This window comes from Gymnoscopelus microlampas, assembly GCF_963454915.1.
Source record: "Gymnoscopelus microlampas genome assembly, chromosome: 6".
Lineage (NCBI taxonomy): Eukaryota > Metazoa > Chordata > Actinopteri > Myctophiformes > Myctophidae > Gymnoscopelus > Gymnoscopelus microlampas.
Window position 1 is genome coordinate 22,173,470 of NC_139943.1, and position 21,863 is coordinate 22,195,332.

General features: G+C 40.7%; 2 protein-coding genes across 3 annotated transcripts in view; one reads left to right on the forward strand and one right to left on the reverse strand.

The window, feature by feature from the left end:
- Positions 1-4,170: 4,170 nt before the first annotated feature.
- Positions 4,171-15,430, reverse strand: cep41 (centrosomal protein 41). 2 transcript variants are annotated; one of them, XM_084059327.1, is made up of 11 exons: positions 15,406-15,430; positions 14,735-14,798; positions 14,015-14,062; positions 12,650-12,711; positions 12,101-12,170; positions 11,662-11,803; positions 8,721-8,890; positions 7,838-7,905; positions 6,772-6,886; positions 5,851-6,066; positions 4,171-4,548 (listed from the first exon to the last, which is right to left on the reverse strand). In XM_084059327.1, the coding sequence occupies exons 1-11, from the start codon at positions 15,427-15,429 to the stop codon at positions 4,421-4,423; spliced, it is 1,107 nt and encodes a 368-aa protein (XP_083915453.1). In that variant the 5' UTR covers position 15,430; the 3' UTR covers positions 4,171-4,420. The 2 variants fall into 2 exon arrangements, with proteins under 2 accessions (XP_083915453.1, XP_083915452.1); XM_084059326.1 differs by lacking the exon at positions 15,406-15,430 and having other exon boundaries at positions 14,735-14,836.
- Positions 15,431-16,637: 1,207 nt separating this feature from the next.
- The window catches only part of poc1b (POC1 centriolar protein B), a 61,842-nt gene continuing 56,616 nt past the window's right edge, over positions 16,638-21,863 (forward strand). Inside the window, exons 1-9 of the mRNA XM_084059901.1 lie at positions 16,638-16,745; positions 17,352-17,436; positions 18,053-18,224; positions 18,921-19,100; positions 19,590-19,697; positions 20,063-20,178; positions 20,285-20,418; positions 20,780-20,848; positions 21,193-21,345. Coding sequence (XP_083916027.1) covers positions 16,731-16,745; positions 17,352-17,436; positions 18,053-18,224; positions 18,921-19,100; positions 19,590-19,697; positions 20,063-20,178; positions 20,285-20,418; positions 20,780-20,848; positions 21,193-21,345 — 1,032 coding nt within the window. The 5' untranslated portion in view covers positions 16,638-16,730. The remainder of the gene's footprint in view (positions 16,746-17,351; positions 17,437-18,052; positions 18,225-18,920; positions 19,101-19,589; positions 19,698-20,062; positions 20,179-20,284; positions 20,419-20,779; positions 20,849-21,192; positions 21,346-21,863) is intronic.

The following is a 21,863-nucleotide window of genomic DNA, read 5'->3' on the forward strand; positions in this document are numbered from 1 at the left end:
GTTACACCTCACAGTTGCAACTGCACAGAGCTGTACACATGAGACCCAGTTTATAGCACTTGCACCTGCCACGACAGCCACATTTACAGCCACATTTGGTAAGCTGTTCGCACGTCTTGGCTATTGGAGAGTTGGCTGTCCAGAAGACCTGCCATTCCTCACCAACCTTCTGCCATCCCCAGTCTACAGGGTCCTCTGCTCCTGGCTGACACTGGGTTGCCTGGGCCCACACACAACCAGCCTGGTAGGCAGCACGCCTGGTGTGTTGGAGCAAAGCTGCTCTGGTTGGTGGGATTGACTCATAAGGCCTCTGCTTTCTGGCAAACATGTCAAACCTGGCCTCATCCACAGAAGCAGCTGTGCTGGATCTGTCATACATTAGGATGACAAACCTCTCCAGAATCTGTAGGTCACAATCCTCCACTGTGGGAGGGTAAATACCCAGTTTGGAGAATACAGACGAGACCTCTGGGCATATGTCCCATGTCTGCCAAGCAGTTTTCTTGCCTTTGTTGCGGAAGGCTGACACAGTGTCACATCCTGTAAAGGCATGAAAGAATAGCATGCCTTTGACCTTTTCCTGGCCAACAAAATGAAATAGGTCATGCACACTGATCCAGCGCAGGCTCTGACCTTGTCCAAATGCAACCCACATCTGCTGTAGTCCAGCCTCTTGAAGAGCAGCGAAGACACTTAGTGCTAAGATGAGAACATCTGTGTCATTTGCCTTGATCAGGATGGATTGGCTACCATGTTCTGCAGCATATTTGGCGTGCACAAAGATGCAGCTATCAGCTTCCTCATGAGAGCATTCATCCAGTCCATCAAGACCAGTTTCATGTGTGCTGAGGACAGCAGGTCCCTTTGTGGCAATCACAATATTTGGATCGAACATTTGTGCAACCTTGTCGGCAAGAAAGTGATACAACTCTGTCTTGTTGTCATTGTGCCTCAGGAAGTTATGTCAGTTAGATGGCATAGTGTTCTTATTTGTCACCTTGCGTCTTCCTCCATGGCCACGTTTGGACCTGGTTTCAGCTTTAAGACTTGATGGGCTGTACACATCAAAGACCAGATGTGTCATTGTGTACTTGCTGCTGTACATGTATATCACTGGTAGGAAGTCAAGAGCTGCATAGTCCTCAAATGTCTTGGATCTTTTTGGTGGCAGGACATGGACCAAAGCTGACCCATCTACAATGAGAACATCTGCCTCATGTTCTTTGTCAACTGGTGGGACATAAGTCTCAAGGATAGAGGTCAGCTTCCACCCTTGCTCAACGCAGCAGGAAAGGACTAGTTCTCATGCTGAAAGAACTCCTGCAGGTCACACTCTCGGCTCTGACAGGAGATGAAAAGCTTTGAGAACAGCCGACAGTCCTCCTTGAGAAGCTTCTGCTTTGAGGGTTCAGCAGAAGAGTAATCCTCTCTGAAGAAGTCAGCTTTGTTTTTCTTGATTGGCTCATAGAAGAAGGATGGATTGTCTTCCAGTGCCTTACAACTAGGTTCAGTTATTATCGGTTAACCTACACCTAGCCCGATCATTCATCCAATGCCATTTAAGTCCCTTGTGATCTGTACACCATCCGGGTAACTTAAGCCCCGTTACCCTTGGCTCGGCTCTCCCGCGCTGGCACACCCTGTCGATTCAGGTGCGGCTATCTAACTATATCTACTAACTACCAACTATGGTTTACTAGCTAATGGATATGGGGCAGTCAGACAGCATTTGGGACACTAAACTGAACTATACTACAACTACAAGGCTAATAAAACTACAAGCCGACACTGAACCCCATGCTGAGTTACACAGCAGTGATGTGTGCCCTGGTTGTGTGCTGACATTCACTCTATTGCATTTGTAAGATTTTATCAATGTCTAAATTCTGTACTGCAATGGCCCCATTTGAACGCATAGACCAAAAACATGTGCACGCCAAAAAGAAAGTTTCATAGTTGTTAAGAGTTGTTAAGTTGTTTTAGTTTTTGATTTAGAATTTTATGTTACAGCCCTACTGAAAACAGGTTATGAAAATAACATTTTTATTTTGCCATATTCACTTAACAACAATCAGTGTTACAAGCAACAAATGTATTGCTCTCCCGAGTCTGTAAAAGTACCTATATGCTGTATCTCAAGAACCGTAATAGATACAGACATGTACTTGGTACCAAAATATCCGCAATGCCCACATTTATATTCACCTTTAATATATTTATGGTGCTTAAAATCCATACATTTCGAGTTATAAAGGAAAAACCTAACTTTTGGACGGACATCTTGGATTTGTGGGCCGCCATTTTGGAATTTTGCGTGGCCAGCGGTATTTTTGAAAAGAGTGGGGTTTGAAGAGTAAATGTACCAAATTTCATGCTTGCATCACAAAGTGAACGATTCTTGCTATATTCTGCTGTTAGCAGCTGCACTATTTCTATACACGCACACACTCACACACGCACACACGCACACACACACACACACACACACACACACGCACACACGCACACACACACGAGGCACCCTGACATTGGTCATACTGTATATCCACAACTTCCTGGACCGGTCTCATCACTGTCCTATTAAATGAAGCATACATTTCTAAAATATATTATTAAAATACAAACAGCATACAAGCCACACCATAGAAGGCCACATATTGAAAAGCAATACTGTTTTCACATTTTCAAGAGGATTGCTAGTAACAAAAGTGCCAGTTTAACACAATGTTGCCTTGCTACCAAGACAGCAGTCATAATGTTGACCATTTCTTCCCACTGGACCATTAGTGAGATTTTATGATTATGTGTCGGATAAAACTCCTCCATCGATAACAACCCACAGTACCTCAGCATTACACAATAGTACAGCCAACGATAAAGCACTCAGCAGAAGCAGAAATTGAAAGGAAACAGCCGTTACTTTTTCTGTGCAGGCAGGATTGAGAAACAACAAAAGCAAGACTGAGCAATAAAATACATCGGATTGACAAATACAGTGTCAGCATAAAGCAAAGATCATTCCAAAAATATTTGCAGTATTAAATATTGCATTTGGTTATGATTCCATATCAACGTTGACTATTGTCTCTTCGTAGTGTATCAACAATGCAATGACGAGACAACTTGAAAACATAAAAGGCAAATAATAGTTGCAGTATTAGCTCAGCTAAAGAAGTAAATGTTGATTTGTACAGGACAGGTCTTTTAGTTGTGAAAAAAACAAAACAGACTAGAGAAACAACTTTAACTATAATTCAAGTCAGTGCAAGGATAATCCTTCAATTCTCAGATTATGTTCACTGAGGCAAGATGATGACTCACTGTGCAAACTTCATAACATAAAGTCAACATTTTTTAAATAATAAAATACTCTGAAGTGGAAAAACAACAGTGTTCTATAAATCAGAGGTAACGTGCACAACTCCATCCAGTCTGCAGTTTGTTTATATGCATATGATTTCATGCTTAAAGTGTCATTCAGTTAGGCATTTTAGCTGAAGCTCTTATCCAGTGCTGTACAAGAGCAGGTTTGTTTTTAAAGATTATTTTTCAGAATTTCTGCTTTGATTTTATAGATAGTGAACAGAGAGACAGGAAATATGGAGTGTACTCTCACCAAGGGAGTTTCCATCGTCTTACACTGTTAGACTGTTATACACAGAGGACTCAACCCTGTGTAAAAACAGAGCAGACTGGGAATGGAGCTGAGTGCATCTCTGGCTATGGTTACACTTCTCATTTCAATGCGGCATCTGCCATCAGAATGTACGAATTGAAACAACGTTTTAAATTCAGTTTGTCCACACTTGACCTGCGTGGCGTGATCAGGCTCATCGTGGCCACATTGAAACGACCAAATGTAACCGAACTGAGGACAATGTCCTCATTACTGTAGTCCTCAGGGGCACTGATACTCAACAAAATAGACTTTACTAGATCCAAACCAATATACCGATTTAGCTGATATATCGGTCACTATTCGACTTTTTTCATCGGTATCGCCAAATATCCATCTGATGTGTCCAGATTTGTGACCTCTTTCAACATGACATACCTATTTTGGGCATGTCATTATAGGTGTACATTTTCAAAAGATTTCAAAAATAGCAGCACATTGCATCGCATTGCAACGTGTTGTGAGCTTGCACATGGGCTATTTTCGTAGGGCAAAATAGGGCTTACGTGGTTAAATAAAAATAACGTAAAAGTGTAGTTCACTCCGTTTATTTTATATTTACTTGTTTGCTAATAAGTTAAATGTTCTGAAATGGAAACTGTAATCAAATCAAACATACTGTACAGTAGGTCATCGGTGGTCTAGGTCTAGGAGACTCCATAATTGTGATCGGCATCGGACCCAAAAGTCTGGCATTAACTTTACTTGTATTAAAGGTTGGTTCTGGGGGTGACGTATGGAGGGTCACTTCCATGCTCTGCTGCTCTGGGCCCTGGCAGTCTCTTTCCTGGCTGTGGCGGTGCTTTGTCTGCTACGGGCACTGGATGCTTTAGACTGGCCACTGCTGGTGGACAGACGGCTGGACATGCGACCTGGAACACACAACACAAGATAAAGACGGTGTAGAGAGACAGAAAGCTAAGGGCAAAGATGTTATGCAACACTCAACACTGTCGTTATGTAGTCAGCAAAGTGGCCATCTACAGTGCCAGTGTACCCAAGGCGAATTCGGTTTAATGATAATAATAATAATAATAATATAGTAACTCACTGTACAGTATGTCAGTGATACAGGGCCCATTCCCACGATATCAGGGGTTTTCAACTGATTGTGAACCAGGGACCACCACCCTGATTAAAAATCAACCTGGGGACCACCGTTGTGTTGGAAGGGGATATGGGATAAGATTACTGCTTTGGTAACTTGCTATGCATCCCATGTCTATACATCCCAGTGATCCCACTGTTTCTCAACCAATGGTCCACGGAGTGCTAGTGGTCCATGGCATAATTAGGCCTGCAGGTGGTCCATGGGAAAATGTTGTAAAATGTAAATACATAAATAAAATACCTTTGTTATAAGTATTAAAATATGTTTAAATAATATTTCAAGTCCATCAAATGTTTGAATTAATAGGGTGGTGTGAGAGAAAAAGATTGAAATATACGAGTGGCCCAGACCTATATATAAAAAAACAGAACCACTAATATATTCCTATCGCACGGTTACCATTATTCTGTTCTCTCAGCCAACCTTCCATTAAACTCATGTTAACTGATATATTGATCTGTATCTTATGTATGACTGAGCAGACACATGCGATTATATGGGCACATTTCATAATAATGATGACTCAATCAGGCAATCTGGTACACTTCCTCTTCTTGAGATTCTAACTCCCTTTCTGTGGAATTTCTAGACCTCCGACTTCCCCAGTAACTGACAACATTGACGCATCATCATAGGTCACCAGGTCATTTAGTGCACTGTTCCGTGGAAGAACAAAAATAAAAAAATCTTCACTTTCACATACTAAATGCAGGACCACATGCAATACCGTCACGGACCACCAGTGGTCCATGGAGTGCACTATATGATTGGTCACTTTTGTCTCCATCTGCTGGGGAAGGCAAGATCCTGGCTGAAAATAATGTTGACCAAGGGTTGGATAATATCATATCCATATTGCAATATGAGACAACAGATCGTCTGGAACAACAAACAAAAAGTGACAATAGGTTATTTGGTGAAAACATATTGTGATACTTGATTTTGTCCATATTGCCCAGCCCTATGTTGACCGACACTTTCCTTGCCTTGCCTTCCCCAGTATAAAACAAAAAAGCTAAATGCTTCATTTCTGTCACGTGACAAAGTATGAAAGAGCCTTTACTGTTGGTGTCACTGGCTAGGGACTGATCGTCCAGCTGTTGCTGGATCTTGGACAGCTCATCCCCGGTGAACCTCCACCTCCTCTCCGCCATGACCTGCTGCTCTGGCCGCGGCACAGAGCGCCTCCTTGCCGCCTCTGTGGTAGATGGCAGACACAAGGCCGGGAATGAGCCCGTCGTCATCCCTTCTGGACATCTCTGAGCGATCACCTTCAGACCTGGGGGAGTTGTGAGTTACTTATAAATACTATGCAATTCATATCGTTGGAGGTCAAACTGACTCACTAGGAAGTCAAAGTCTTATGAGCAGCTGTGCAAACTTAGTTTAATCCATTAAGACCTGAGGCAGATTCTACAAATATAAATCCTGTTTTCTGAAACCCTTATGTTGCTATAATATCAGTGGTTCTCAAACTTTTTCAAATTCTATGTATTCTATAAAAAAAATTGTTCAAGGGACCCCCCCAGAAGCAAAGATTTGAGTTACAAATGTTCGCTTTAGAAAATATCTATATTCAAAGATTTGCAAAATATTTCATGATTTTTCAAAAAAGCTTGTAGCGTGGCACTCGTGCTATATGACCATGTTCAGAGTGACTGGCTACTCACATCCGATTTTTGGCCTATCCAGATTCATCAGATTGCTTTTATCAAGTCTGAACGGCAAACAAAAACACATGGAAACTGATTTCTGCTAATCAGATTTTGAACCACATTCTTAGGTGGCTTGAAATGCGATTTTTAACATTTGTCTCATTCTGTACACTTGGACACTGACGCCTGATTTATACTTCATCATATGACGTGTCGATCGCCGAATCTACAAGCTCACAACACATCACAACGCGATGCATTGTAAGCTTGTCAGTCCTAAATTGATTTGCCTGCAGTCTGAACAATACCAACATGTCGTTAGATCTTACCTCCAGAGAGCATGTAGAGATTCTCGAATCCTCGCTCACACATGATTTTGGCTGCCTGACTGGCTATCATCTCATCCTCATCATAAACGATGATGATCTTCCCTGCAGCGTTTTTCTACATCCAGTTAAGGCTCAACTAGTCAAGTACAGAGAGCCTGTTTCGGATTCAAAATAAGCTGGATTTTTGTAAATTGATGATTTCTTATATAGTATATATATAGTATACATTTTTCATGAGTGTTCACCAACATAATTTCAACCACCACCCTCACCCTGTCCCCAACAAAACACTTAAATAAATATATAAAATATGAATAATAGTACATTTATAACATAATTTGATGTAAAACAAAAGTAAAACATATTATGTTTTTGTCATATTCTCTAAAAGGTAAATAAAATAAAAAACTAAACATTGAGATATCCACATTTGTATCCACATTCTTCACCCCATGGACCATAGCGTCCATATTTTGGCATGTCATAATAGGCGAACATACACACTGTGAAATTAGCAGAAGATTCAGCAAACATAGCTGATCTACATGCTCACAACGCGTCGCAGCACAGCACGCTGTGAGCTTGAACCTCAGGTATTTTTGGCGAGGAGATTTGGTATATATAAAAAAAAAAATCACACCCAGTGTGAAGTGGGCGGTGTGTGGTCATCACAACATGACTCACTTTAAAAAAGGATAAATAACGTTTTTTAAAGTCCATACTGCTATTCATAGGGCTGCACATGTGTCATGTGTTTCGCTAGCCAATCACAGTCCTGAATTTGCAAAGTCAGCCAATCACATTACAGTTAGTGGTGATGACACTAGCTGTAATGTGATTGGCTGATATGAAAAAAGTATCGATTTGCATTAACAATGGAAGGGTTAGGGGGTACACAAATGTTTTGGTCGGTGTCCAAAACTCACTTATAGGGGGCGGCTACACCGCCCCAAAAAAAGGAAGGGACCAAGTATTAGACACCTGGGGAACCCCGGCCAATGAAGTACAGTATATAGGGTTTAAGTGGTTAATGCTGGTGGATAGAGAATGACATGGTGAAGGATACATAACTCAGCACTTCCTTGGTGTAGGGGTTCATGGTCCGAGAGAGGGTGGTGATGGGGAAACTGTATGCTGTGTAGAGAGATTAGCATGAAGAAACCAGATTAACACAGACATATTGCTAAGCCTGCTAAGCAGCCTATAAATGCATGTGGCCTCGTCAGAGTGGTCAGTGTGATCGATTGCTATAAAAGCTAATAGCTTCTGCTTTACTCATTCTATCCATCCATTTTTATCTGTGGCAGGAAACATACCTTGTTAGACAATTGCTGATAAGACACAGAACAATCCTATGTATTAATTACTGTATATTAATTTAATACAATATTAACCAATTAAGCCCTATTTATACTATTTTTGCTATTTTGAAAATCTTTGTACATTTTTGAAAAATGTCACCTTTAATGACATTTCCAAAATAGGTATGCAAAGTTGAAAGTGGTTAATACTACATTTTACTGTGTACCAGTCTGCTTGACATATAGTCTACTCAAAATCCCATTTTCCCAGAAAAAAAGCAAAAGGTGATCGGGCCTTCGGTTTTAGAGCTCCGACTCTCTGGAATGCCCTTGCCCTAGAGATCAGGCTGGCGGAGTCTGTGCCCCGGTTCAAATCCCTCCTGAAAAGTCGCTTTTATTCCCTAAATGCTCTTACCCATTGTGTCCTCACTGTATTGCTGCATAATGTCTTTTTTGCTTTTAATGTTTTTACTTTTTTGCTCTATCTTTTGCTGCATGGTGTATTTTATCTCTCTCTGTATTTAGTCTCTTAAGAGACTTTGTAACTTGTAACTTTCAAAAGGTGCTATATAAATAAAGCTTTATTATTATTGTACACAGGTAATGCTCATGGAAATCCCATACATTTCCAAATTCCCCACCACCTACCGGTGATGATGTGGCACTGGTCATACTGGTCTCGGTCCCGTACATCCAGTAGCAGGTAGGGGCAGTCAGTGTAGGGACTGTTGGCCAGCAGTAGACTGGACACCGGGGTGACACTCGCCGGCTTCTCGCCATTCCTGCCCAGGTCCAGCTCTCCCACTCCACTGATAACACTACGACAAGACAGAGCGGCACAGAGAGGTCACACTTAGAATTCTGAACTACATACTGTTCATGCAACTTGTTAGACACTTTTATCCAAAGTAACTGGTAATGGTAAGCTAGGGCTGTCATGATTACAAATTTAAGTTGACGATTAATTGTCACTCAAATAATTCCGATTAACAATTTAATTGTGTGTTTGGCATTGAACATTGGAACATATGAAGCCTTTTAGGCTTCGGAATCAAAAATTGCACAGGGCAGATATGACAAATAATGAAAAATATAAATAAATTATTGACATATTTAATAATTTTATACATGTAAAAATAGCAGAAATAAATGATCTATCAGCTTAGCTTGTAGATCTGCTATGTCTGCTTTTTTTAATATTTGAAAATGTGTGAACATTTTTCAACATGGAAACGATTATGGCGATTTTGCAAAAATGATTGCGAGTATCTCTAATAATTGCGATTAGATGATTATGTAATCATTGTGACAGGCCTAGAAGAGCCTATGCACTCTCCATCACATATTTATTTGTGTTGGTGGCCCCGGTGGGGATGCAGGCCCTAATTCGGCAGTGTGACCAGCAATACAAACAAAACAGTGCTGTCACTGTTTTGTCATTCATTTCCTATGGAAAGATAGATAAGGAGCAACTTAATGCTTGATGCTAATGTCTCAACGTAATGACAGGTTGGCGCTAAATACAGAGATGTCACCAAGAGGTGCAATTTAAAGGCCAGCTCAAGCTGAGTCTAACATACAAAGGAATGTTTTGCTGTTTAATGGTGTACCTGACTGGAGAGTTTAATGCAGTGCTAAGCACAGTTCTATGTCCACAAACCAAACAATATTCAACATAATGTGTAAGAAAATGCATGGACCCATTTGGTAAACAAAATCCTTCAGTAAACAAACTTAACAAAACCAAATCTTTTGTCTTGAGAGATTAGCTCTGGACGCACGCATGCACGCGTCGTACGACAAACAATTAATCAGTCAGATGAACTCATGAAACCAACACTGGTGTCACAAAGGAAACCACCATGACAGGAATCAGTACAAGTAAGCAGACCTGAGGAAATTGACAATGTACTGTATACAGAGTAGACACACCCAGGATGAGACATCAACACCAGACAAACACAGGTAAATCACACCTGTGGCCAGCAACATGACCAGCCACTTTATCAGGTAGCGAACGACCCATAACTTGGAGGTCCTATTCTCCTGTACTCAAGTAAATACTCAAGTATTCAAAAGCACAAATTACTAAGTGCATTTTCAGAACTTTTCAGAAACAGTTAAAATAGCAGATCTACAAGCTTGTAGATCGGCTATTTTCACTATATCTGAAAAGTAAAATATTTCTATTTAAAATGTAGCGAAGGGAAAGTCATCAGCTTGCAAGACAAACTAAACAAATACTCCAAAAATGTACTTAAGTACAGTACTCAAGTAAATGTACTTAGTTACTGTCCACCACTGAGCAGTGGCCTGTCGTCTACTCAACACTGTGTCCATTGTGTGGTTTACTTTAGATCTACCTAACATCCTTCTCTCTCTCTCTGGTGAAGGGATCTAATGCCCTGCCATTACCGGCGGGCCCCCTGGGTGTAGAGGACCCGAGATAGAGTTACACCTCCGGCGTACCTGTCAGAGGTAAAGTGGGGCTGGGGGTGTGGGAATGAGGCCAGCGTGGGGATGCTATAACAGATGGAGGAAAAGGCTGCGGTGGGGGTTAATGTATGGTACAGGAACCATGGTGAGGGGTTGAGGGTGGGTGAGGCGTTCCGCTGGGAAACAGAGGTGGATGTGTGTGGAGGTGGAGTGCAGACACAGATACTGGGTGTATAGGGTTACAGGTACGCTTGGAGTAATATATTGCGGTTGTTCGATGACCGGTGATCCAGCAGGCTGCAAGAGTAATTGGGTGCGAGAGAGATTGTAAATGTAATACAGTAAGGGCAAGACATTATGGATTTAAATGTAATAACAGTGAGAGGGATTAGAGATACATATTTTCAATCCAGTAGTTGTGTGGGAAGCTATAATGTTTTGCATTTTGTTGTATTGTGAAAACTGCAGTCATGTGTTGTCTGCATTATGTGTGATCACTGTTCAGCTAATGCCTAATTTATCCTCTGTTGCACGATGCTGTCGCACGCTGAAAACAGCAGACCTACAAGCTCACAAACGTGTACTGTAGGTCTGCTATTTTCGGAAGTATCAATCGTGTACATCGGCTTTGTTGTTTTTTATGTTCAACAACCCGAATCAATAGCTCTGAGTCACACAAATCTCTTGTTGAATATTTTCACCACAAATGTGAAGTTTGCTCCACCTCCACTTTTGAATTCTAAAAATCTGAAAGAATACTGCTGCCAAGTGCACTAAAAGCTGTACAGTCTTTTGCATAAAAAAATGTTTTCCTCCCTCTATCCACTAATTTACCCTGGGATTCAAAGGAGTTTGGATTTGATATGCAGATTCGCATTTACAGTACGGTAGATTCAAATTCGGTAAAATCCTTTCGAACCCCAACCATAGTTCTAGCTTTGTGCATGTGTGTGTAGAGAATTATATTTTTTGTACTATTTTTTACAGCTACTTCTATTGCTATTTTATTGCTTTTTTTTCTTTTCTTTTTGCTGCAATGTTGAGGAGTCAATACCCAAGAATTGTACCCATACACTCGAATCATGGGATGTAACAATAAAGAACGTAAGAAGAATGTAAGAATAAAGAAACGTATGAGGACAGTGAGCCTGACCTCTGCAGTGTGGACCTGGCAGAGTGGCAGGAGTCCTCAGCTTCCCTGCTGCTCTGTGGGAGGACAGCTGTCTCTGAGGACGCCTGGGGGCAACCGTTGGTCTGCTCTGACAGACACTCTGCATCCGCCTCCGACAGGTACTCTGGGGACATTGGGAATAGAACAGAAGAGAATAGAATACAATTGGTCTGAATACAACAGAATAAAATATATGAAATAGAATAGAGATGGGGAATAACATAGAATAGAAGAGAATATACTAGAATGGAATAGATTAGTGATGAGGAATAGAACAGAACATGGAATGGGAAAATAGAGAGTAGAGTGTAAGTACAATTCATCCTGAGGTGAGAAATATATATATTTTTGAATCATATATTATCATGGAAAGTGACCTAACTAGACAGCTTCAGCAATCAGCCTATTTCCCCTCAGTTACCTTCATGTCTGGGTGATTCGTCATCATTCACACTTTCATTCAGCTCTGTGACATATGCTACCTGAAGTACCTGGTGTGGGGGAAATAAACAGAACACATTTCAGGAGCAAGGACAACACAGCTCTGGGGTTTGTAGGTGAAAGTAACACACTGAGAGATGTCCACTAGACACCGCAAGTAGTCTATAAATTATTAAATACAGTAAATAGATTGGTTTTCTCACTGCCTTCGTTTCCTCCGCTCGAAGATGCATGGCACCGAAAGTGATTTGCAAATGAGTGCTCTTGGGTTAACACTACTGTTAATCGATAGGGCATTCAGTTCATTCAAGTCCAGCTAACTTGATCGCAATGCTAACAGTCTCTCTTGAACTCTGTTTGCATAACAAAGTTAGATTGACTGATTCAAATATGTAAATGCTGATATAGCAACATCATGACATTCTAACAAAAACAAACAAAAGGGTTGATATAGTTAACCAATGATTAAAAATAAATCTCTGTATGAATCTCACAAGACAGTCAACATCATACATGAAAACATTCTTACCAATTGTGCAAAAGTTGTCACTTTTAGGCGTTTGAAGAGTTCATCCTTGCGGTATCTGTAATCTGAGAGAAAAGATAATCAAAACACCAAATAGGACAAAATAGAGACAAACTTCAAAATAATAGCACCACCAGTTATGCGGGTAGTAAACATGAACTGTATAGATGGTAATAGGAATGTTTAATCTGTCAGTGAATTTGCCAATTAAAAGGCAGACAAAAAAAGAACAAATTTGGCACTTGAATTTTGGATTCCGTCAGCCACAGTGGCAGGTGGACATATTTTCCTGTAATGTTCGAATATCTTCACAAGTAATCAAGCCAGCATATCTCACCTGGGTCTTGCAGCTCATCTATCTCCTCACCCTCCTCCAGTACTAACATGTCAGCAAAATTCAGCTCTACCCTATCCGTTCCCATGCTACAGAACCTCCCAGGCAACTTTGGCACAACTATGCCCAAAGCAGGCTGCTCAGAACCTTCTTTTAAAAGTGCCATTGATATGGTTGTGACCCCAATTGTGACCTCACTATCTTGCTCTCTGTTTCTCTGTTAAAAGCACCTGTTGGCACCTACATGGTGTATCCAAATACTTTAGACTCCACAGAGAAATAACTGTAGACAGTACAATCACCCATTGGCTGAATGAAGGAGTCAGTGGTGCTTATCCCTGAGAAATCGGAAGGAAGCCCAAAAGAAAATGGCCACAAGCAAGCAACAAAGTACTCATTCACAGGGGTTGAGCCAGTCATTAGTTTGGAAAATATAAGTGGAACAGAGCTTCTCCAGTTTGCCTCCCAAAGCCAAGCTGTCAACAAGGAGAAACTCTTACATTCACCAGCAAAGTGATGAACCAGACCTTCTAAATGTCAGTGTGTGATCTGAACTGTATGCTTAAAGTCTAGAAATGGATAATTGGAAGCTTCTTGATTAAAGGAGAGAGTGGAAGAAAAAGAAAGAAAGAAAGAGAGTGTGAGTGTGTGTGTGTGTGTGTGTGTGTGTGTGTGTGTGTGTGTGTGTGTGTGTGTGTGTGTGTGTGTGTGTGTGTGTGTGTGTGTGTGTGTGTGTGTGTGTGTGTGTGTAAAAAACATCATGTAAACCTTAAATCCTGCTGCAGTCTCCTGCCATGAACTGCCTATCTGATCAACCTTTTCCCCCAGCTACCACATACATAAGATGGCAACATCTTGCCTGAAATCCTTGGGCCCTCCTTGGGTATCCCACAGTGCAAGCACACTGTGATTTATTCAACCACCTCATTTGTGGTCCTGTAATGCAAAAGTAATGCCATCGTCAAACCATGGAGGCTGCAAGCAATCTGCATCTACCACAAAACTGCCTGTTGCTTGTATGATATCAGACTTACTTTTTTGGATCTCCTCCAGTCTTTCCATATACTTTGTTTGACTGCATCCTATCAAGTGAGAAACAGCAAGAACAATCCAATTAAGGCACAGTTTCTCAGTGACAAGCCGAAGTTAACCTTACCAGTGGTGTAAAGTAACTGTGCACATTTACACAAGTACTGTACTTAAGTACAGTTTTGAGGTATGTTTTACTTTACTGGAGTACTTCCAATTTTCAGTACTTTTACTTCTACTCTACTACATCTCAGAGGCAAATATTATACTTTTACTCCACTACAATTATTTGAAAACTTTAGTTACTAGTTACTTTACAGATTTTGATTATTATTACAAAACATATATTAACCACTTCAGCCCTTCATACATTTTGGCCATTTGAAAATAGCTGATCTTCAAGCTCACAATGCGTCGAGATGCGACACATTGTGAGCTTGTAGATTGGGTATTTTCAAAAGATTTTTATACATTTTAAAATGGGACTTTCTGCATAATGAGTGCTTTCTACTTTTGGTATTTCAAGTACATTTTGATGCCAATACTTTTGTACAATACTTTTACTCTAGTACATTTTGAATTCCGGACTTTTACTTGTAACAGAGTATTTCTACATTGAAGTATTGATACTTTTACTTAAGTAACACATGTGAGTACTTTTTCCACCACTGACATTTTGTGATACAACCAGCCGCTGCCCTGTAGAGCCGATGTGCAGAACATACCTGTATCCAGTCTTGTTTTAACATGTTTATATTTTGGGTTCTCTGGTATCCTTTTCTTCAGGTACTGAAACCAGGGGGAATAGAGAATCATATTTATCATATTCATATATAATAATGCTCCTTCGTACAGGTGCAGTATAGCTGAGCAATTACCTTTAAACACTTTTGAAAAAAAAATGTAAATTGTAGACTAGAAACACTGTACATACACTGTATATACAAACAGAGCAATTTACCTTTAAACACTTTTGAAAAACAACTGCCATTTGAGCACAACCTTGCAAAAGCTTATTATATCCCAAGTTAACCTTTCCTATGTGAATATATAGGCCAACTATTTCTGACAGCAAATGCACAATTCTTATGGTTTTGTAAGTTAGATTTGGCTCAGTTGCAATGTAACAGCTCTGTGTACATCATTTCTATTCCCTTTCAATTGTACATACATTATTTTGCTTTGATTGTATTGTTCCACTTTTGCTTTGGCAAAGTTAACGTATGTTATCTCATGCCCAAAAAAAGCCCTTTGAATTGAATATAGCTTTGTTATTAATGCTGACACAATAGCTAAGGTACAACATTTCATTACGATCTTACTCTTGTAATGATGTATTGGTATAACTAACACATTGACAGTGAAGAAAACCCCATTTAGATTCATGTACATTTACCTTGGCATTTCCAATGGTCGACATCTTTTACAAACTGAACCACTACTACATCATAAATGTTCAATGTATATTTAATAAACGTGGCTCTGATTGGTCGGAACATTTCTATGGTCCAATCACGGAAGCCGATACTAAGGTTGACGCTTGGCTTCGCTGTGGTTTGATGTGCGGCTGGGCTGGTTGCTTAGCAACGGCGAACGCTCCCGTTAGAAGCTACTGCATGAGGTACTTTATTTCCCTGTATGGAACCATATGGAACCCAATTTTTACCTCCGAAAGTAGCAGATCTACAAGCTCATTATTGGAGTTCCCTGGAGCCCTAATTTTAAACAGAAACAAACGGACAAGACTGATATTTGCGACGCGCGAAATTGTCGTGCGACGGAGCATAAATTAAGATTAAAAGTAATTTTGAGGGGCTAAAATTATCTTGGGTGAAGCTGCCAGACTCTCTCGCTGACAGACAGCGCTAATCGGTCACTGTTTCTGTAGCCCTGAAACTTAACTGTCATATTTTATGACAGTCATGAATGGACTTCGAACCTGGTGTTTGCACTTTTTCTATTTATGGCCCGTACATAAACGATCAGATTTCAAATATAAAGTGCTTATACCATGGCCACAGATGTTACAATTATGTACGGTCCTCCTCAGAGGTACCCATAATCTTCCGTATTGTATAATAAGAAGCATTTTAATCAGATCGACGGCCATTTTTTGATAGAGTTAGAATGTGTCAGAGTGCAATACACCTCCCAACCGATAGGGTCACGTGGTACAAATTGTGGCAAAAAGATAGGAGAAAATGGCCACCAATCGGATTAAAATGCTTTTTATTGAACAATACGGAAGATACGGGTACTTCTAATGGTCCGCATATAATTGTAATATCCGTGGCCATAAGGTAAGCACTTTATATTTGAAATTTGAACGTTTATGTAGATGTACGGGTTGTATATGGAGAAAGTGCAAACACCAGGTTGACGTTCATCCATAACGGTCCCGTCGTGTATCCATGGCTACGGTTTCTGTTGCTTTCTTTCTTTCTTTGTGTTGTAATTCTTTGTGTTTAAACAAACACCACCGCATGCCTCTTTATTTTTTTTTAAATCAAATCACTTTGTTTCATGTGCGTTATTGTTGACATAATTGTTGCGTAAAACCATGAATTATGTAGTAAGTGTGCAAAACACAAATCGGCGATCGACAGGCACGGTCTGAATAAGTTCAGCGCGGACAGTTCTGACAGATTCAACTTTCTCTTTCAACACCTCAGAACAACAACACTTTGACAGCTTGATTCTGATCACTGACAGTGCGTTGAAATGGCGTCCGTCATGGTAAGTATCCTACTATATCTCACTTTATCTAAACTAAGAGTAAAATGTGACTGCTCTTGATATGGTGGATGATGAGTAGTAAATCTCCCTAGGAGCTAGTTGGCTAATTTGGTAGCTGTCCTCTGTTAAGAGGATTTACTGCTTGGTAACTCTCACTATAATGCTATGTTATGCTTGTGTGTGAAATAACCTGCTAGGAACCTAGCAGCTAGCTAACTAATTGTACTCTTCAACAGTGGTGGTAAAAGTACTCACATGCTTTACTTAAATAAAAGTATTGTCGTGTATTATGGACCCCAAGTTGCTTAGTATCAATGCTGCAATGTAGAAATACTCCAGTAAAAATACCTAAATATTGTACTTAAGTACAGTACTTGAGTAAATGTACTTAGTTTCCTAACAACACTGCTAACTAATGATTCTACTCTTCATGTCGTGAGTATTTTATAAGTTTCAAGCTTTGAAAAAGACAACTCAGGAATATGCAAATCCATGAAACATTCCAATATGTCAGGCATATAGTAGAAAGTGGACGGCAGGCCAGTTTGACAAGTCAAACATGTGCACTACTACAGATACATACAACTATAAATGTTACAATTGCAGGATGACCCCACCCTGGAGCAACAATTCAAAGGACACAAAGATGCTGTCACCTGTGCAGACTTCAACCCCAATGGCAAACAACTGGGTAATAATCTGTCCTCAGTGCAGTTCATGAAATCTGCAATGATCACTTACTCATGCACACACACTGTTTGGAATGTATCCGTTCCAATGTCATGTGGTGCTATCTGTGTGAAATGGGTTCACATGGTAATCATCATGTTACAGCAAAATCGTCCTCATACTGCAATACAGCAGGGGTCTTCAACAGGGGGCCTAGGGGGTTTTCAGAGATACTGCAGCGGGACCGCCAAATCTTTGTATGATAGGGATTTTTTTTATTTTTACATTAACCACTTGAACCCTAGCATCCCTATTCTGGAGGGAACATTAGCCAAAAATAGCAGATCTGCAAGCTCACAACGCACTGTGAGCTTGTAGATCGGCTATTTTCGGTGAAGAGGTTTGGTGTACAGGGAAAAAAGAGCGACCAAATACAGAGCCAAAGGTCAAGTTTACAAAGTATTGAGGGTTTAAGTCGTTAAATGTCTGAAAACACACATTAACATGAATCCAATATGTGGGGGTCCCTGCTTCACCTCTCTCTCAGCTAAGGGGTCCTTGGCCTGAAAAACATTGAAGACCCCTGCAATAAAGCTTTTCAGGTTGTGATTTACCTTCACTTTCATTTCTCTCTCCAGCCACAGGGTCCGTAGATAGGAGCCTGATGATCTGGAATCTGGCTCCCAAGGCACGGCCCTTCCGTTTCATTGGCCACAAAGACCAAATCACTGGAGTGCAGTTCTCCCCCACTGGAGACCTGGTGGCCAGTTCCTCCAAGGACAAGACCGTGCGACTGTGGACGCCCAGCTTGTAGGCACTGCACTGATCACTTGACAATAGCAACAGTGAAACAAACAAACAAAGAAACGCCTTAACAGGGCAGTCACAGTCATGACATTTTACTCGATGGTGAATTATCATACAAATAACTGCAATTTAATTGTGTTTTTTGGCATTGAACATTGGAGCATATCTAATCTTTGACTTTTAGGATTTGTAAATGGCACTGGGAAGATAACTAGGGCATATGATAAATAACTTGTCATATGTTGTACTATGGTCAAAACAGGCCATGCATTTAATGATTTTAGTCTAATAGATAGATGATCTACAAGCTCACAAGACGTCGCATCACGACACGTTGTGAGCTTGTAGATCGACTATTTTTCAAATTTTCAATAGATGAATTTATACAGATGAATGGACACGATCAGGTGATTATGTATTAATTGTGACAGGCCTAGTGGTTAAACTGGATGATGGTAGCTAATGCCTGTGATGACTGCAAGACAATGCTAACAAAACAACATGTTGGCTGAAAGTGTCCAAAGGTTTTGGTTCATCTCCTAGCAATATCAGAACCCTTGGATGAAACCGTCTGTACTAGTGTACAGTTGTAACATTTTCAGAGTAATGTGGGATCCAATTGACCTTGTACTATTTACTATTGTTTGCTAGCTATTTTATTGTTCTAGGAATATTGAACATTTATGGTTTGTATTGCAGTAAAGCAGAGTCAACAGTGATCAAAGCTCACATGGCCGCAGTGCGAAGTGTCTGCTTCTCTAACGATGGCCTAACACTGGTGACCGCCTCAGACGACAAGGCAGTCAAGGTGTGGAATGTCCAACGCCAGCGCTTCCTCTACTCTCTCAACCAGCACACTAACTGGGTCCGCTGTGCTAGGTAACCACTAGCATCACACAGTGACTTGGTAGTGTGTGTGTGTGTGTGTGTGTGTGTGTGTGTGTGTGTGTGTGTGTGTGTGTGTGTGTGTGTGTGTGTGTGTGTGTGTGTGTGTGTGTGTGTGTGTGTGTGTGTGTGTGTGTGTGTGTGTGTGTGTGTGGGTGTGTGTGTGTTAGGGATGGGTATCATTAGGATTTGTCAATACTACACTCTTATTGATACTGGTTAGCCGGCTCGGTAGCAATTCTCTTCGAGGTTATTTATGATCTGATTACCAAGTCTTTACAAACCTTTAAAAATACATTTGTAGCTAAAAGCAATTAGCTTTCATTTATCAGTGTGTTGTTGACCTGTATGAATGGGAATCAGGCAAAAAAGTAAGAAATACAGCATGCTTCTCAACAAGACAATATAGCATTACCCTGTTTAACAATTCACGAAAGTATCTCTTTTAAAAATGTATTTCTGCCTTCTGTTGCTTCACTGCAGGTTTTCTCCTGATGGGCGACTTATTGCATCCTGTGGGGACGACCGCACCGTACGACTATGGGACACCTCCACCAAACGGTGCATCAACTGCTTCTCAGACTATGGAGGGTAAGGACCCGTAGCATCCTGTCTCTTTATTATACCTCTATTCCACAAACGATCTGAGGCCAAATGATTCCGTGCCATGCCACTCTGTTCTGTGACGGAGTTGTATGAATGGTTATCATTTGTGTTTCCACTGCAGTGGACCTGGCATCATTCAGGAGTAGGGCATGTTTTGAAAAACTAGTGATGTCAGTGTAGTTTTAGCTGTTGGACGACAGCATATCACTATTATGACATTAGGGATAAGGCTAGATAAGTTAACAATAATTATTACCTGCAGGTTGAAGTGTGTGTTTTGGGTATACTGACTGTATGTGTTCTATAATCAGTGCAGAATGAATAAATGGTATTTGATTTAACCACTCCAGATCTGCAACATTTGTGGACTTTAACAACAGTGGTACATGCATAGGATCGTCAGGAACGGACAACACCCTGAAAATCTGGGATCTCCGAACGAATAAGCTACTACAGCATCACCAAGGTGTGAAAGATTGTAAATGATACACATGTTGCAAAAATGCAAGTTTTTCATATTTTTCTTCAGTGCTTATTAAGGATTTAATGTGCCTCTGACTTTTTTATCACAGTCCACGGGGCGGCGATCAATAGTTTTTCCTTCCACCCATCCAACAACTACCTGATCAGTTGTTCTAACGACAGCACAGTGAAGATCCTGGACCTGCTGGAAGGACGCCTCATCTATACCCTCCATGGACACAAGGTGGCGCTTTTGACTTGTACCATCATATAGCACACATAATGAGCCACTATACCACTCCTGTTACACACTTTTATTGCATGTGAACTAACTTTGACCCCGAGGTCATAATCATTTTCAATACAGACATGCAAACTTGTAGCTTTTCAGCTACAATAGCCGTTTTGAAACCAAATAGGGCAATTGTGTGACACCTGACCCGAAAAAACAACAACTTGTTGTCACCTTTTTCACCTCGGGGCTGTTTGCATGCCTGCAATAATTTCACTGTAAAGATGTTAGCAACTTAGTCAGCTTGGAAGGGGTGGGTAGCCTTTCTTTTATTGTTTACAATCTAGTTTACATTGATGGTATTTCTCCTCAGGGTGCTGTGCTCACAGTGGCCTTCAACAGGACTGGAGACCTCTTTGCTTCAGGCGGAGCAGATGCACAGGTACAGTAGGTGGTGTGGGTGAAGTGTTGATTTTATTCACGTCGATAAAACCGGAGGGAAAATATTACAATAATCTTTTCCTTCTGATGTACAGGCGATACATAATTATAGCACCTTGATGTTAGATTACATGACATTAGAGCCATTCAGCTGAACTCCAGTCTATTCTGGAGCTGGTCACAGTAGAGGAGCTGATGGAGTTTCAATATCTCACCTGGGCTTATATATATCCACATGGAAGCTATTTTGCTCTTTACGTCACACTTGGGCAGGGGATGACAAATTGCGGAGATTGAACCTGTGACCTTTGGTGTGTTAATGACATCAGTCGTCTCTCTGCCTAGGTGATGATGTGGAGGACCAACTTTGACACCAAATGTTACCGGGATGTTCTGAGCGGTCACAGGAAGAGGTCCACTCCGGACCCTCCACCCCACCTTACCGACATCCACCCCCGGATACCGCACCTCCACCACCCACAACACACAGCTATAGAGGTCAGAGACTAACATGACTTTTTACATAAAGGAGACTTGAGTTCTTCTCAGTTTGGAATCACCTGGGTTTCTGCAGTCTGTAGACAAATATTTTATTGTTGAAATAACACACTTTTAATCTAATCTGCATTAACCACATGAACCCTAGCATCCCTTTTCTGGACTTGTAGTAATAGGCAAACATTCAACGGAAATAGTCGATCTACAAGCTCACAGCGAAAAGAATGAGACTTTATCATATTATAATTTGTTGATATAATTCAAATAATCTAAAAAGGAATCGATAGAATAATTGCTAAGAAACATAGTTGCAGCCAAGATGTAATTTGTATCAAAAAAACTGCTCTCTAATAGCTCACAACGTGTCACATCGCCTTGCGTTGTGAACCTGTAGATTTGCTATTTTCTTTTTCTTTTTTAATAGCGTCATAATATGATATTATCTTCGATATCAAGGTATTTGGTCAAATATCTCCCAGCCCTAGTTTGTAGACTAGCTGGCTGAACCACCCGGACAT

What these genes read in the sequence shown, in the direction of transcription:
- cep41 (XM_084059326.1), bottom strand. Translation starts at nt 14,834, where the DNA reads ATGATAAATATGATTCTCTATTCCCCCTGGTTTCAGTACCTGAAGAAA. An exon ending in CCAGTGCCACATCATCACCG is followed by an intron (nt 7,906 to 8,720) that starts GTAGGTGGTGGG and finishes CTCTCTACACAG; the next exon opens with CATACAGTTTCCCCATCACC. An exon ending in TCTCTACATGCTCTCTGGAG is followed by an intron (nt 6,067 to 6,771) that starts GTAAGATCTAAC and finishes CAACTCCCCCAG; the next exon opens with GTCTGAAGGTGATCGCTCAG.